This window comes from Ornithodoros turicata, unplaced genomic scaffold, assembly GCF_037126465.1.
Source record: "Ornithodoros turicata isolate Travis unplaced genomic scaffold, ASM3712646v1 Chromosome36, whole genome shotgun sequence".
NCBI lineage: Eukaryota > Metazoa > Arthropoda > Arachnida > Ixodida > Argasidae > Ornithodoros > Ornithodoros turicata.
This window is the reverse complement of record NW_026999366.1, coordinates 1,272,427-1,290,231: the sequence shown is the minus strand read 5'-3', so window position 1 is coordinate 1,290,231 and position 17,805 is coordinate 1,272,427. Positions and strand designations below refer to the sequence as shown.

At 43.1% G+C, this 17,805-nt stretch overlaps 2 protein-coding genes across 3 annotated transcripts in view; one reads left to right on the top strand and one right to left on the bottom strand.

The window, feature by feature from the left end:
• The window catches only part of LOC135373937 (uncharacterized), a 205,062-nt gene that overhangs the window by 28,516 nt on the left and 158,741 nt on the right, over positions 1-17,805 (top strand). Inside the window, exons 4-5 of the mRNA XM_064606979.1 lie at positions 1,011-1,104; positions 2,998-3,122. Coding sequence (XP_064463049.1) covers positions 1,011-1,104; positions 2,998-3,122 — 219 coding nt within the window. The remainder of the gene's footprint in view (positions 1-1,010; positions 1,105-2,997; positions 3,123-17,805) is intronic.
• Positions 4,564-6,834, bottom strand: LOC135373952 (uncharacterized). Of its 2 annotated transcripts, XM_064606986.1 has the most exons (8): positions 6,755-6,834; positions 6,660-6,698; positions 6,501-6,560; positions 6,354-6,398; positions 5,597-5,814; positions 5,378-5,540; positions 5,128-5,230; positions 4,564-4,660 (listed from the first exon to the last, which is right to left on the bottom strand). In XM_064606986.1, exons 1-8 carry the CDS (start codon positions 6,762-6,764, stop codon positions 4,636-4,638), a joined length of 663 nt encoding a protein of 220 aa, XP_064463056.1. In that variant the 5' UTR covers positions 6,765-6,834; the 3' UTR covers positions 4,564-4,635. The 2 variants fall into 2 exon arrangements, with proteins under 2 accessions (XP_064463056.1, XP_064463055.1); XM_064606985.1 differs by having other exon boundaries at positions 6,660-6,795.

The following is a 17,805-nucleotide window of genomic DNA, read 5'->3' as shown; positions in this document are numbered from 1 at the left end:
TGAGAGAGTATATTGTCCTCTGCGCTGCTCGATAGAAGTCGCTTTCAGGGCGGTATCGAATTTTTCGGAGGAGCGGGTGGCGGGGAATGTGAGCACCCAAACGGAGGAAGTGCCGAGCCGTTTCACGTTCACGGAGAACCTCAATCGGGAGCTCACCAGCTTCAGCCAGTACTTGCCGTGCTTCAGCCATTCTTGGAACTCGCTTCGAGCAAACAGGCACCGAACAGGAGCCTCCCCACACGTGTCCAGGACCTCCACACACGTGTGGAGTTCTCTGAATTATAAACGGAATTCTACAGAGAAATAAAATTGATCCAGTGGACGTGATGACAGTGTTATATATGGCATGCCATTTAATATGTCAAAATACAGTAAGCACGACGCTCAAATTTACTGTGCAGTAACAGAAGTTTCCGGCTTTAAGTCAGACATTCAGCGAACCGTTAGCACGTTACGCATACGGTTCAAAAACACAAGGGGTGAGATGTGCGATCGTAACGGAGACACGTCTGCGATCACATCGCTGACCAGGTATCATGTCAATCTTCAGTGCTGAAGTCTATGGGGTGATCATAGCATTAAATTATTTCTTGCAACATCGCTTGCAACTCCACGGTTATTTACATTGACTCTCTTAGCTGGCTCAAAGCAATATGGAATTTACGGACCCAGAGAAACTTAATCGCAAAGCTGCTGTTGCCGCTCACACATTCAAATCGCCCATTTTCCCATAGAAACTCCTTTCCACGTGCCATTAGACTATCGAATCGTTTACCTTCACCGACACGTCTCAGTTGTAAATCATACATTATATAAAACTGTTGTTCGTTCTTTTTTTTTTTTTTCAATTGTAATGTTACTAATCCATGATATTGTTGTGCTGCTGTGTTCCCGTGATATTTATTTCCTTGTTGGTTTGCTGTACTATTGCCTGTGTTCCAAGGCACTTGGAGCCACACAATTAGTACATAAATTTTTGTTCATTCGTTTTTCGTTCGATTCGTTTTCAGGTACCGTTTGCCCTCAAGGATTACTAGACAGTGCCAAGAGTACCTGCTACTACAATTACCAAAATGATCAAACTGCATCCCAACTGCATTGTTGGTAAGCGATTTTTCATGTGCGTTCCGAGCGGCCACAACACCTTGTGATAATGAATGTGGATCAAGGCTGTCAAGGTGACTGCTTTTCCACTCACTACTAGAGGAAATCCGCCTCAGCTATTTTCCCTGAGTTGCACTAGATGCCTCCCTCCTCCTGACTTTTCTGATGGGTGACTCAGAAAAGTGTGAGAGAATAAAATCAGGGCTGTCACTCGAGCTGTGCGGACCCACGCTTGCCGCTCGACAGTGGTGGATCCAGGTGGGGAGGTGTGGTATCAGGGGTTTCTATTGTTGTACTATGGCGAGTGCCGAAGTGAGCTGGGCCTATGAATGCAGCGTTTGCTGGTGTTTTAATTCGTGTACGCGAGACATGCCAGTAGAAATTGATGAAGATCGCTGTCGTTTCGTTGGTACGCACCTGGAAACTGATTTGTGAACCCGAACAGGTAATCCGTAACACTCTGCGCTGCTTCAGTGAATGAAAATTCAGGTCAGAGTACCGCTGACGACGATTCTTCTATGAATGTCTCCTTTGCCCCATTTCCCTTACTCGGTTTTTTTTCGTCGCCGGTACTTCTGGAAATAGAGATGACAGTTAGCTAGACAGTTAATTAGACAGTTGACGTATGCTATCTGCTTTGCGGACGTAACGGGCAGCGTGTTGGTTCTGCTCAAAGCTGCTTCGAAGCTGTCTTCATGTTTTCCGCTGGCGCAGAACCACCAATGTTATCCCTTTCGTACGCAAAGACAATAGCATACGATGCACTGAACTCTCTAGCTTGTATCTTCTAAAGAAGAAAAGAAGACGTGCACGCCGTCACATCTCACGAAATGTTTTCCATTTCATAAGAGCGGATATTCCATATCTGTGCGCGTGGTGACACAGTTTTCACGAAAAACAACTATGAGTGGGAACGGGAGCTCAGTAGGAGAGGGTGAGCTTGTAGTCAGTGCAACATATACTATTTGATAAATGAATGCTGGGGACGTTTGAACGTGCGGTGTCCGCTCTTTCTGGGGGACTACTAGCTGACTAGCAAGTGTGCTAACGTACTCGGTGGTTGCATGCCAATTTGCAGGAAAGCCAGGATGAATGATTCTGCAGGCTGAGCTCATTGTCTGTAGTCTGTTCCTCTTCCTCCTTGCCCTTTCTCCTTGGAGCTCCTTGTGCTTGCTTCTCCTCTATATTGGCGGCTTACAGATTAGTGGGAACTTGACATTAGCGGGTCGAGTTGTCGAGTTCAATTCGCTCATGTAAACGATGTTGAGTCGAGATGAACCCGCGCCGAGTCGAGTAGCAATAACTCGACAGCGGGGGTGGGTTGACCCGCTCGACGCGATCACCGAAGTGCATGTAAACGCGCTCGGGCCGAATTCTGATCGAGCGAACTGTGCGACCGAGTCCATCCTGTCGTTGCGTCCGAGACAGCCATCGGTCAGTGCAAGGCCTGCACAGGCGGGCCCAGAAAGAGGAACTGGAAAACGCACTCGCTGTGATAGGCTCGCATTTGAGCGGCTTCATGTAAGCAGTGTCGGGTACAGTTCAGCGCTCGACTCGGCAGTCAACTAGAGCCGCTCTGTGGAGTTTATATAAACGTGGCTATTGATGTAGGTCCGCTGTATGAACAGGGGGAGGGGGGTGTATGATTTCGTAAAAAAAACTTGGCCAGTAAGGGCGACACGCTATTTCTCACGGAACTTGACTGATTCCGAATCATCTCGACTTACGTTTGAGGTGGATTGCCGCTTCGAGTGAGGGGAAAAACTGTTCCATCTCTCCTGCGCAGTTCACTGTGCTGCTTATTCTGCGTGGCTCAATCAAGGGATGTTACGGGATGGCGTCAGAATGTCTCTGTAATTTAGGAGATCCTTGCTTACGGCTTATCGCTTCCAGTATGATCGAATACAGCAGGACTTGTGTTCCGGAAATACTCGCAAGACAAGGATGCGATGTGACGGTTCTTCTTGAGCGGTTCTTCAAGGACATAAACGCTGATTGTGGAACATCGAAGCCAGTCTGTGAGTATCAAATAACAAAAAGAATGCCAGGGGCATAAAACATGTTACATGGCTTGTGTCAACAGTCGTGTTTCTAAATCCAGAGATTAAGGCTCCATATTTCACAAGCACTGCTGCCCCTGTTGCCATTATCGTCCCAATAATAAAAGAAAAAATGAAATCAACTTTTAATTCCTTTATTCTGTAATAATTATCTTTATAAAGCTGGAGGTGTGACCAGGTTAAGACTATACATACCACCATGTTCAACAACATGGCACTGCTGGTAACAACTACAAGTAGGTACTTTGCGCCGAAGCAATGTGGGCTTCAACAATTCAACAATTTATGAAATAGTTGTCTCAGTTAGTACTTAAAAACAACTCGTGAATGCACCTCTCATAACTCCCAGAATGTCGGACTATTATACCACTCAAAAGCCCTCAGTAAACGCATGGGATCATGAGAAGAAAAAAAAAAGAACAACAGAAATTCGAGACCTTACCTCCACCAAATGAAAGTACCGCAAATAATTTTTCGCTAGTTTCGCGCTACAACGCTGGGCGACCAGGCGTATCTGTCGATGGTGGGTTATTTAAATTCCTGCAATGACACAACATACACCATAAAATATACAAGCTGCACCCAAGATAGCTGACATCGACACGACATTGCACGACTAATTCCCCAAAATTTATTTGTTATATCAAATATATTTAATGAGAGATAGCAGATTTTTACCCAGTCGTTATTTAAATACTAACCCGTTTTCTAAAATCCGAAGACGAGCAGGCTCGAGAAATAAATCGCAAGTGTTTTCTGTGCCGAGTATACATAGTTCCCGAGCGCCGAAACGACAAGACCTTGGCTCTCGGTAGCTTATATGGGCCAGAAACGGGGCCGATCCATCTGAACAGCCCGTACTGCGATGACCTTGATGGTTCGAAACCACGTGGCCCTTTGACGTGGAACGAGCGTCGCTCCTTTTGCGCTCAAGAGGTTTGGGGATTCGGCTTCGACTCATTTGCATAGCAAACATTAGCGATTTCAAATTAAGCCCAGTCAACACAACATTGTTAATTCAACGTAGAAAACACGTCGGAAATTAACTATATTAACGCATAATTAATGCTAGCAGTTAACGTTCATTTAACGTGGGAAATGTCGCCCCTTAAACAGGTTAAATTAACGTCCACCATTCAATGTGTATTCAACGTAATTGAAACGTCATTTATACGCGGATATAACGTAAAAGAACGCTGAGATCACAGTAGAATGTACGTAGACTCCCACTGCTTTTTTTACCATTGCACATAAATGTAAAATTTACGTTATTGTTTTTATTAATATTGCTTGTCTTCGTGTTTTTCTTTTCGTGTGCATTTTAAAGTTATTCACTGCTCTTCATATGCACGAGTCGTAACAAACAAAAACACGAAATTGTAGGTTTATTGAAGATCATATACAGTGTTTATATCAAAGTGCTCTAGGTGTCTTGCCATTTTCTTGGATGGACGATTCTTGGCAGCAGCTTTCAATCTGTTGCACCATCGCTGTTGCTGAAATTGAAGTAATAAACAAATATTTGAAGGAGCCAGCAAAAAACACCTGTAAAATGCCCGGTTAGGTGTCATTCCTGGCGTCAGCACCTCATTTCCCTGAGTTGTTTGAATTCGTTATATGGCATGTTGGCTTATAGTGCCAACTGCAGAAACCTACAGCAATTTATTCTGAATCATGAACATTCTGATAATTCGGAAACAGGAAATTCTGTTGTTGATGAAAGAGAGAGGGCGCAGACAAGCTGGTGCACAGAGAAGATTGGAACCGGAGACACGGAGACGACAAAATTTCGCTTACACAGCAACGGTTTAATTACAACCAAGCGTTTATATCCCCAAGAACCTCCGAAGGGGGGCATGGGGAACAAGCACATATTTTCTAGACTTTTCTGTGTTACACTGTATCACTTTGGGTACGAGTCTATGTTTATAGCATCAAACCAAAAGATCCACGTCCGTCATACCTGCGTCTCTTCCGTACTACCCCAGGGGCACACCTGAAGTAGTTTCTGGCGGCTGAAGCTATTTCTTTGTCCGTTGCTGATGGAAAGGCCCGTCTAACGCAGGCTACAAATATAGGAAAACAGACACACTGACATTAGAACACCAGCCAAAAGGTAATCTCAAGGAACACCGGCTGTGAGCATACTGATGATCACAGTAGCAAAAATGGTCAAGTAGCTAGGTACGGTAATATGTAATCATGACATTTACCAGTAAGAAGACGGGACAGCGCAAGGCCCTGGAACACCCTTTTATCAGCATTGTGTCCCGAATAGCATATTTCTGCAGCGAAGTTCATAGTCACAAGCCTCCTCAATACATTCCGTGTGCACTCAGCACTGCTGGCTCCCCCAGATGTCCAAAGCTGGGACACCTGTACAATCACACGATAGTTAAATTGACCCAGGCTAAGTGCTACTGTTAACATACAAAGGCTTTAAAGTTGGTTTCGTCGTTGATTGAAGCTTCGACAGCACGCAGTCCACGCTCATCCGTGATGGGAAGAATGTTGAAAGAATCCGGAACCGTCAGATCCGTGGTTGTGAAGTGATCCTGCAGCATGCTGCGGATATGTCCAGTTTCCCTCTTCAGTTCCTTAGTGTCGTCTGAGAGTGCCTCCATTTGATGGAGTAACTTCCTGAACAAACCTGAAAGTATGTGTTACACACACAGCATTAAAAAAAAAAAAACATGTCGTCATTGTTGGGGCTCTGCTACTTGTAGCAGATGAAGGTACAGGATATTCCGAGTGCAGAGCAAATTATGGCAGAGAATGCACGTGAAAATAGTCCTTACACGGAGTACCCGACACAGATCAATAGAAATCGGCTGCAACCACTTATACTGACTGGTGCAAATGTCCAGGTGAATGGATGATATAATTGGCTGCTGCCTTTCCTTGACACAGTACTCAAGTAATGCACTGAGTAAATGCTATGCTTTCTTCTTCCGGGTCGGGGATATCGACATATATGCAGCGCTCAACCTGACAGTGTGCATTTTCCCTAGGGAGTGGCTGCACTCCATTTCCTTCAACGGGGGACTTGGCAAACTTAGATGCTATGCACTCCACCTGCCCTCAAGCGCGCATATCTAGATCGTTACATGAAACATCATTGCTGCACATGTTAAATACTGCATGCCAGTATTAACGTCTCATTCTCTATAGAGGGCAATGGACACTCACGGCTGGTGGCCTTGTGAGAATCTCCCTCCCTCGACGATGAAGCTGCTACAAACACAAGTTAAAACAGGCAAGAAATTAGAATAAAACAACGATGGCATGCCTTACAACTGAGAGGTGCAATATGACAGCCAAAGAAGATAACCAAACCATGTCCTCCGCTAACACGCCTTTTCTTGTGTTGAGAGTGCGCATCAGTGTCATAAGCATCTGAAGCATATTGAAAATATAAAAAAATGTCTTAGTGCACAAGCTCAACCAATAGTTCCGTAGACAAGGCAAAACGTGCATGAGCATACTCGCACCTACCATCTGAAATTGGCACGGCTGACGAAGTTTCCGAGATATCTGTAATTGATGCGTGGTCTTTTGTGCAAAATTGAAAGAGCGACATGGTTACTTACCAGAATCCATCGCTGTCGAAAGACGAATAGTACCCTGTGGGCCTTGGGAAGGGGGTGGTATCGATGAGATTAAGGAGCTGGAAGCTGTACAATAACAATAAGAAAAATGCATTTGGTAAGAAATGCGCAATCAAGTTCCATACCCAATGACTCGTCGTCGCCATGAAGATCAGTTAAATATTCTGCCTCCTCCGCTTCACGTAGTGCACATTGGTAGTCTGCATCAAATGTTGCAATTTACCATATCACAGTCCGTTTACGTTCCGTGTGACCATATTTCATAACAACATATATTACTCACCACCCAAAAAAATCACATTACACCTGTAGCTCTTCCATGAGCTTTCTGGGTTGTCACGCTTCTCGATAGCCCTTTTCATTCTCATTTTTCCGTATGGTGGCCAGAGTACAGTCTTCTTGTCTTTAGAGACCAATGTTCTGGGAACAATCTCAACAGTGTTCTCGTCCACAAAGTGCACAACCGCGAATTCACTATGACTTCCGGCACCAGAATGGCCACCCATTTCACCTGCAAAAAAGAAAAGCATAAAGCGACAGGGCTAATTTAGTATAACTGATGGGCCCCCGCCCACTAAATTAGCCAGCTCACGAACAAAGAACGATTTGACCAGGTATACATGCATTGCTATATGTTACATCTATCAGTGTTTCAATGACTGTGTAATATTGTTGTTAAAACTGGTTTAATATAAGATTTTCCTCAACCACGGATACTGGCTTTACGCCCGCGTTAAGTGTACCGAAGCAACTTTCGAGATGGAACGGCTTCGGAAATCCGAAAAAGAATGGTATAAAACCCAACTTTAATGAAGAGAAGAGAACGGCTAAAGATCGGTTACGAAGATGAAACGAAGATGAAACGTAGAGTAGAATCCTTCCAGGGTTCCCACGGCCGCATCGAATTGCCACTCCATGTGGAGTCTCGATTGTCTTGTGCGTCATCGCCCTCTCGTGCGCGCGCTTTTTTTTTTCTTTCATTGTTTTTTCTTGGACCGCTCCGCTAACACGGCTACCCTAGGCCAACCTGTTGCAACCATAACTTGCTGTGCCAATTACCAAGTGCCTCAATAATAACTGACCCACAAATAAAATTGTACAGGCACACTGTAAAGGCTGTAACACGAAAACTGTAGGACTGCTTCAACTGCATCAAAAATGCGACTCTTTTCAGCGTAACGAAAATAAAACGGATGTACCAAGTCAGCCAAGTGTATTGTCACATGATATATCATGTAATTATACTCGCTGTACATCACCTACAGATGTGTCAACGGGCAAACAGTCAATTGCCAGCTAAACCGCCAAAAGACACCTGCCATTCGTGTTACCCCTTCGCAGTTTAACCTGACATTTATCCGAAAACGATCGTGAAAAGCATGCTGCTTCTACGAAAGGGTATCAACTGTTTATGCACAAGCGTCTAAACATTACTGTAAAGCTGACGCACACCGGGCGTCTATCCCTTACCAAGTTTAAACTAATCGAAAGTGACAAATTTAAATCAAGTATCCTGTTTAAACTGATGAGTGACGAAACTCGTACAAAACCTGTGGAAATCTCGGTCGTGTTCAATAACTAGAAACGAAAACGTAACTGACTTATTCTGTTTCAATATACTTTCATATAGCCATGTGTATTCAGCGTCCATTGGTAACGGAACGCAACAAGTGCTTATATTCAAGAAATACTGACAAAACCAAAATCTGCACTTACCAGTGCCACACTTGTAAGCCTGGTCTTGCACAAAGATAATGTACGTGTCGATGCAAGGCTGACAAACTAAAAGGATGCCAGCAGATATCCGAGCACCACTCGTAGACGCTTGGTAAAGCGAACGGGCAGGAGTAACCGACGACGGAGATCCCATGTACGCGGCGTTCGGCTACATTACGCCCTCTCGTTTCGACTCGATTGGATATTTCAGTTTATTTTACTTTGCCTGTGATGTCGCAAGACATCTGCCCTGATTTAAAAGGGATTACGCGAAACTCAATCTGAACTTGGATTAGTTTATTAAACGCGACGGATTGTAATTTGCAGGAGCGGAACGCCTAAAGTTTTAAATTTTTAGTGAAGAAGTTGTTAGTTTGCAGCAGCGAAAAGCAAGTTTCGCAGGAAGTTTTGTTTTCAAAACAAACAAGGTAAGAAGTTAAATTCGGAGCGAATTTGCAAATAAATAAAACTCACTCAATAAAGTATTAATAGTTCGCAGAAGCGAAATGCTAATGTAGAAGGCGTGCTGGATTGGCTTGGCTCAAGCTCAACCCTATTAAAAAAAATCTGCATGTGATCCAATAGGATCCATATAATATGTGATTCTATGCATTTAAGGCAATTGGGTCCCATTCATGAGACCTTACTAGAACCCATTGGTAGGATCTCACAGGACCTCATACTCATTTACATGCGGGGTCACATTAGTATGACCCCATTGGTTAGGGTCCTATAAGGTGCTTTCTGCAATGAGGTCACATTTGTACTTCAATATGCCGCACTAATCGAAATTGAACACACGAGTTTAAAATGCATACGCAGCACAATAATATGAGTAATAGTGAATGAGCCAAGTGATTTAAACAAAAAGCCCCGTGTTTGACGCCGTTTTTTGTCGTACAGGAAATAATCAGGTACAGTCGTCAGGCTTCCCTTGTTAAAACGACAAACGTTCAACTGCAGCCCCACAGCGCAACACTTTTAAGTCATTCCTTAGCAATTAAGGTCCATGTCCAGTATTGAACTAGAGTTGGAAACTACAAAAGTAAAGTTGTGCTTCTGCACAGACACTTGCATATGGATAACATGTACTTCTACTGATTAGAAATCGTCACACAAGATTGTAGAAAAAGGTTGATGTGTGCTTCATCCATCACAAGCTCACTAGAACTATCTGCATTAAGAGAGTATCACTTATTGCACTACAGTGGAAAAGCAACACATTTGCCAAGAATATGCTGGTTCTTCCAAAATATACCTTTATTTATAAAACCATAAAATTCTGTATGGTAGAGAAACCCTAGGGACTGTCTCTGGAATGTTATGTAAAGGGAAGTATCAAAACAACCTGAGTCTGTTGGTTAAACACGTCAAAATGTTGGAAAATAGCAACACACGTTCATACTCCTTACAAGCATAATACACCAGACCACAAATAAGCTATCGTTGCCAACAATGCTGTACTTGTAAAATAGGACTTCATGGTTCGCTGCTCAAGCGTACAATGCTAGCTTTTGGTACTGTGTAAAACACAAGGTTGTGCAATGCAGATGATTAAAAAATGTATGAAAAAGCCGAAATAGGAGTATCACAGTTATGCCCACATGTTAAAAAAACAACTAAAAGGTTAGGTTTGCACTAACAAGACAAGTTTAAAAGCAAACAGCTAGAGCTTTCTAGTTGTAGTAATGCAACGCAATGTTCCTAAGCTATAGTTAATAAGGGCACTGTACAAGGTGGATGCTCTAAAAGGTCAGTCACATTTTTGCACGTGACACAATACTTACCTGACACAGAGACTTCTGCTGCCTCAGAGTAAACAATGTATGGCAGAGAAATCTACGGAAAAATTTTGGTTACCAGGCACTGAGTAGCAAAATACAGGATGAATTTAGCAAAGGTTACACATTTTGATCGCATCATAAAAATAGAAAATGACGTTACTTGCACTTCAAACTTTGAAGACTGATAGTCATTTGGCTGAAGTTGTTGTTTTTTTTTCAAATGCTATCACTATGTAAAAAAAAAGTGCCCCGCGCATTTCCTATGGCCTATACCGCCCGCAAACCGCCATTTTTTTTCTCTCTGCTTCACGTTCACATCACCACGTATAGGTGGCGCTGCCTCGAAACCCTGCATCTAGTCTATCTGGCTGTTGGTGGTTCCATAGGAGTTGGTTCTGCTTCGTCTCCAGATAGCGCTACCTATATGTGGTGATGTGAACGTGAAGCAGAAAAGAAAAAATGGCAGTTTGCGGGCGGTATAGGCCATAGGAAATGCATAAGGTGAGAATTTGCCTTGCACCTAACTTTTTTTCTTCTAAGGAGTGACAGCATTTGAAGAAAAATATGGATAAAACTTCAGGCAAATGACTATCAGTCTGCAAAGTTTGAAGTGCAAGAGACGTTATCTGCTATTTTTAAGACTCTATCAAAATGTGTAACGTTTGCTAAATTCACCCTGTATATGACCACACAAACGTTTGTCTTCGTGCATATTCTATGCGCTATGCCGATGTGAACGCCACAGTCTTGCAAATGGCTGTGACGGCCTGGGCACTTCAGAGGATATAGCATCCTCTGAAGGGCGCAGGCCGTCACAGCCATTGGCAGACCACCGTGTTTACATCGGTATGGTGCATAGGAAATACATGAAGATGAAAGCTTGCGTGGTCATATTTATTCTGTTTCATCAGTACGATTTCCCTGTCAGTTTCTCTCGATTGGCCTCGATTGGCACGAATTCTCTACTTAGTGGCAGCGGAGGCCTGTGTGTCAAGTAGGTATCATGTCACATGCTATCATGTGACTGACCTTTTAGAACACCCACCTTGTACTTGTAAACTATAAAACTTCTGTAAGTACCCCATGCAAATGGATGGATAAGAACTGTCTCTAGTTTAACAAATACAAACTATGTTCCACGAAAGGTTACATCCTAAGAAAGCCCAGAAGTCTTTCTGCGACTAATATTGACTAGTAGACCGTGCCGTACGTACGTGACAGCACCTAACCTCTGAGTAAGTCACACACTCAAATAAGACTGCACAAAAATGCAGACATTCAGTCCTATGTAACAAGGTCCTCTTCCTTGTTGTTCAACTTAGTCAGGCACATGCTGCGTCACTATGCTTCTTTCTGTGGAGTGCAGAAAAAGTCAATGATTGTAAGTAAGCGAAGCTACAAATGGAAACTGCATTTAAATCCAGTCAATCATAACCCGGGACTTCCACGAAGCTTGACATTTGACATTATGCTCTGCGAGTGACAACGAAGCGTGGGTAAAGGACACAAAGTACTGACTTGCAAGTATTGTATTACACAAGTGTAACCAATTGTCAAAATTATAGCATCTTCAGAGACGCGTCTTCCGTTCACACACATGATGTGAGGGGGTGAAGAAGCACAGTGCCGCCTCAAACTTGTTAGGCTCTTGCAAGTGTAACTTGATAAAATGCTTTTGCTATAACTGCTACCCCACTCATTAACTGCTGATCTGATCACGTGCAACCTGTTCTGCATTTCCTTGTTCCAATTTTCATGCCGTAACGATGAGAATGGCTACGTCGCCCTGTGAGAAAGTCTGTGATTGGATGCAGAAATCGTCTCCTTTTGTGTGTGCTTGTGTAAAGGCATGAGAATATAACTTTCAGAAGTGATTCGGGATAACTGCAAATCCCTTAGATTTTCTTTCAGTTCTCAGGCAAAAGATGCACATTCTAAGAGGCGCAAATGCTAGCTGGTTTAGAACTATTCTAATCCTCAGAGACAAGTTAAAAATCGCAAGACAACGCCACACAAGTCACAAATCTGAAGTCACTGGTCATCGAGCATACGGTTGCATTACAGCTCCAACCAAAAATACATTACGCGCGCTTCCATCACACTCTTCGTTGTACACTGACCATGCTTCAAAATGAAACATCGATGACGACATACATGGGGAAGGGGTGCTGTGTTTATTTAAAAACTGCATTAAGTACTCGCAAAAAGAAAACATTTTCCTTAGATTCCACGTGTCCGATTATGCGCCATATTCTCGGAAATCCTACAGTCTGTACATGGACAACATTTTCCCTTTGCGGAGATATATGTCTCAGCATCCAGGCGAACTTATGGGGGTGACTCAACATAAGGTCCTTCTGCAGGTTTCGACTGCCATGACAACAGCGACTTACCCGCAGGACAACGTCATGCGTAACGCTGCATGAGAGTGAAGCACAGGTTTTGTAGTCTGCTGTCACAGCACATTTCAAGAAATTCCTAGAAAATTACTTAGTTATTCTGAATGAAAAATTACATTATATTATGCCTCCTACCACTTGCACGAAAATGGATATTTAGTCCCCATATAGTATAGAGCTGTTTTATATGATGGACGGTTCTTGGGTGGTAGATTCGTCAAACAAGTGCTGGCGCAATCATCGACTCCACTCATAGCAGAGCAAATTAAGAAGCGCAGTTTTACGTTTCTAACCTGTATGTTTGTGCTGGTAAGAACAGAAACAGTGTGCACAATGCTCACCAGTGCTTCCCGCATCTGTTGAATTTGCTGTGTCTTTGCCAGGTCCCTTATCTTAGCCCGGAGAACATTCCGCACGAACGCCTGCTGATCTTTCTTTTGCAAGTTGGTCTTGCGTGTCTCGCAGTACTTTTCAAAAAAATCTGGAGAAAAAAGAAGCATGAAAATGTCAAAATTATTGTTATGCCCACGTAGCAACTACAACTTACTATACAAAGCCACAAGCTTCCTCCCATCAATACAATCCTTTCCCACTGCACCACATTTAGCAAATCTGTTCGAAGGTTGCCCGGTTATGCTTTTGCCCAACAGACCCGCGATTGAGAAGATGCAAACTGCCGCATCCCTCACGGCCTTTTTTTCATTTGCATTTGCCAGAACATGGTTGAATTTGTCGCATGGCACCCAAATATTATTTCCCAGGTGGATCTGAAACAAATACGAAGTGCGAGAAGGTGAACACTGTGTTGGTTGATACATCAAGACATGATGAGGCAATATGATGGAGAGAGGAACAGAAGGCATGCACGGGTAGCAACTCACATATCAGCGCCTCAGCATTTGATTCCGTTAGCACAAAAAACCAGGCTGAATCTCTTTCCAGCAAAATTTGAAGAAATTATTAGCGAAATTCGAGTTGGTAATGATAACAGAAACTCATACCACGGTCCTCCACTACCGGAAACAGAAACTAAACTGACTGTCTGGCAGTGAATCCAGGTAATGGCCATTTCTGTTGTAAAATGATATGCGCAACTTTTCAAATATTGGATCTGAAGGGACCATCCTTCGCATACCTACTCACCTGAGTCTTCCTAACTCCATGACAGTAACAGATGAGACCTACACAACATAGACTCCACTCCCTCTGCTCCACCATAGCACGAGGACGACAGTGCCGTATTATTATTTTTTTAGTTCTCCGTGGCTATGGCAAAATAGTTTACTACTCAGAGCGTCCGCCTATGAATGCCAAGTTGCTTGAAGGTTATACACATCTTGAGTTGCTGAACTCATTGTCACTGAAGACATGTTCCTACACATACCCTGGTTTGTTTCATGTTCCTAACGTACTTAATATTTCTAACCTGGCCTGGGCAGCAACCCATACTCCGATCCCTTACCAAGACTGCTTCTGGCAAGAAACTTGTCGAGTGAGTTGTTCCCGATTTTGTTCTAATACGCTCGGTTGCTAACGTAGCGCTGTCCGTGTGTCTTCTGTCCGTCTCCCCGTTGTCTCTCCAGTTTAAAAGATGATATAGTTCATGAATAAATTCATCTGTGTATAATTCATGGAAATATCTAGATAGTTGTTCTGCTGAGACCATATTTAAGTCAGCAACAACAAGTAATTATGTTGGAACAAATGTTGTTCCTCAGTATTGCACACTGAAGATGCGCATTTACCTGTTCATTCTCGATCACAAAAACCTGTTTGCTGCATTCACTTTCATGATGGGGCTGTGCTGTGTCATAGCTTTGAGTTGAAGGCAAGCTGGACTCAAATGTTTCACCCACATCGGCCAGAGCTGTAGTGATGGATGAATCGTTGCCCCTTGGACACTCAGGTTCTTCGGGATTTTTAAACGAGAGATCATCATTTGTGTCCTCTCTGGAACACTAAACCAAAAGTTTTCAATTTTACGCACAGGGTGTTGCACAAGAAAGAGACACCTAAGTATGTACAGGGTGGGTGCTCTAAAAGATCAGTCACATGTTCGCACGTGACGCTATACCTACTTGACATACAGACTTCCGCTACCATACAGTGAATAATTTATGCTAGAGAAGTCTACGAAAAACTCGTGGTTACCCGGCACCGCATAACAAAATAAATACGGCCACGCTAACTTTAGTCTTCATGCATTTCCTATGCCCTATACCGATGTAAACACGGCGGCCTGCCACTAGTTAAGCCCAGCTTCCGCCTAGGGCCGTTAGCGGCGTGGAAGAGAGTCAATGGCAATAACACATCATTTCACTCACAAATACTGGATCTTTTGTAATATTTCTATGAAATGTTTACCCCAGAATACAATAACAACTGCCAGAAAAACAGTTACTCATCCAGATTGTCCACCTAAGGAGGAGGAGGGAAGTACAACGGAGAAAACAGCACAGAACATCCAATATGTTGGTGATTATTATTAGTTGATGGATCCGAACAGATAAGCTGGCAAGGAAAAATGTGTGACCGCCCCCGGTCCCCGCCCCCTTTTTTTCTCTCTTTCGCTTACTGTTTCCATGCAGAGTGGTAGTGTCCTGGGGCAGCTATCGATAGTGCTGGCACTACAGAATACGAAAGCGTGCTTGCACAGATTGAAAGTTTTCAGGTGTCATATAACTGGGGAACACTTGAAGAAAGTTTAGATTACTTTGTAAGTAACACAAAAAATGTTGCCTTCCCTAGGCAAAATTTTCAATGAAGTTCAAAGTTCAATTAAGACAATTAGCCTAATTAATGAGGCACACTCATTCAAACCACCAGCATGGGTGGCAAAAACCTTTACAGCTGTCATGCAGAAGGTCTTAAATTTTTATGTCACGTAGATTTTTCAAAGGGTTAGGGGTCATGCTCATGCTATGCACTGTATAACCCAACCGTTGTCAGGGGAAAACTTACGGTGATGGCACTGTCACCTGGTGTGTGTATAGGGCGCGTGACATGTGTGGAAGCCTTGCCTGGAACGAAATGTCCATGAGTAAATAAAGTGTTGAAACTAGTAGTTGCGGAATGTGTAAACCTTATTTCCTGAACTTTTTTTTTCTAACAGCAGTTTGGCAATCACAAGAATTAAAGTGTATGTAGAATACGAATGACTTACCCAAACTGAACACCTCTGACACAAGGGCTGCCTGCAGTTGGTCGTTCTGCTCCCTAAGTTTCTTGACCATGCGGTGAAGTGTTTTTATTTCATTCTTCGTCTCCTTGAGTTCACTTTCCGCCACCAACCCTTCATCATCTTCTGAAGTCGATGTTTCTATGTACCGTTTTCTGCTTTCAATGGCCATGTCATGTTCAAGTTTTTTCTTGACTTGAAGAGCTCGCAACCGTGATGACCGCTGTGAGGAAGATACATGCATTCTTCGAGTCTAAATATGCAGCATAGGATGTAGCACTCATTACATGTTGAATTACATAGTTGAATCTGTACTCATGAAATTATTTTATAACTCATTTAGTAATTCTGAACTTATTGCTAATTAATTAAAGCTTGCTTTTCTTGCACACGTCATACTTATTATCTGCATGCGTCAAGAGTCAAAATGGAACTCTCACCATCTTACATCCCTCGGGCTGCTTAAAGGACCCGAAAAGTGAAAAATCATGCTATGTTTGTTTGTTTTTCACATCAATGTTTTACTATACGCAGGGTGCAACTTGTAAGTTGTTGCATTACTCTTTAGATCCACAAATTTTGAACATGGCTCAAATTGAGTGGCACCTCAACTGGAGCGAGCACTAATCGTTAACAGTGCAACTTTGGTGGTCGCTCCTGATTGGCTGGGTGGCATAGCATCATAATTCGTACACAACAAAGTTTATCTATATGGTAATTACTACAGAGGATAATTTTATGTCTCAAATTAACTTGTAAATATTTTGAAGCACGAAGTTGTTAATCACTGCTCATTGCACATCATTTGACTTCCTGAAGATGTACTGCATGCGACATCTATCTTAGTCACACGCAGCAGAGTTTGCTAGTGAAATCACTTGTCGGTCGTATTGCATTCCACACTTGAAAGTCCTAGAGATGGCTCGGCTATTCGCACACCTGCCAACCTGACCAACTCAAAATTCTGGAACTGCCCGCAGCACGACTAGGGAGAGGGGGGATGAATTAATGTTGTGCATTCAAAATACCATTGCCACTGTATTGCGATTCCTCTGCGTTGTACCTAACAACTGTGGGGTGGAGCTGTGTCACATTATCGTTCCTTCCGTCAACCACAATTGCGAAGACGCACCTGTTCAGGACATTGCATTTCGTGTGGCTGCAGCCATTTCATCGATGATGGCAGTAGTCTTCTATATCTGTGTGAGGGTGTGTACGTACAATTTGGAGACTGAATGCAATTTGGGAGCATCTCGAATAATCTGGGAGGGTCGGCAGGTATGTATGTAATGTTCTCAAGTATGGACAAACACATGACGTCAATTTAGGAGGTGTCCGAAATTACCCACAACTGCTTTCACTTTCTAAGTTCCTTCAGCGGATGGTATGGTGGCGCAATACTTGCCAGAGTGACAGATTCCATAAACCACGCAATCCTTGATAGCTCACTTGTTGAACACTGATCAGCTCACGCTACAAGCTTTCCGAAAGACAAAGTTCATTTGGTTAAAGGCCTGATAGAGACTAGTTCTTTTACTATAGTGGTGTTCAAATTAAGAAGGAAAATAAATCGAGTCCATCAGCTCCCCAAATATTAGTGCGACGCAGATACGATGGCTAGACATACAGACATAACTATTCCTCCGCCGCCAGATAATGTAATCTATTGCACTCAGTCTGCTTCTGTATTGCCTGTTAAGACACTGGTTACGTGACACTACATGGCCCCCCCCTTTACTTAAGGTAACATTACATGATGTGACAACGTAATCAAAGACATTTGGAGTGATGAATAGCGAGCCTGACTCGAATTTGTAGTAGGAGGTACATCACAAGAGTCAGATGAACATTTTCTTGAATTTAAGAAGCTTGCTGCAGCTTCAATCCTTGCTGTAAGGTTAGTGTCTACAACTTTGTAAATTTAAAACTCTTAAAAGCAGCTCGAAATCAGTAATT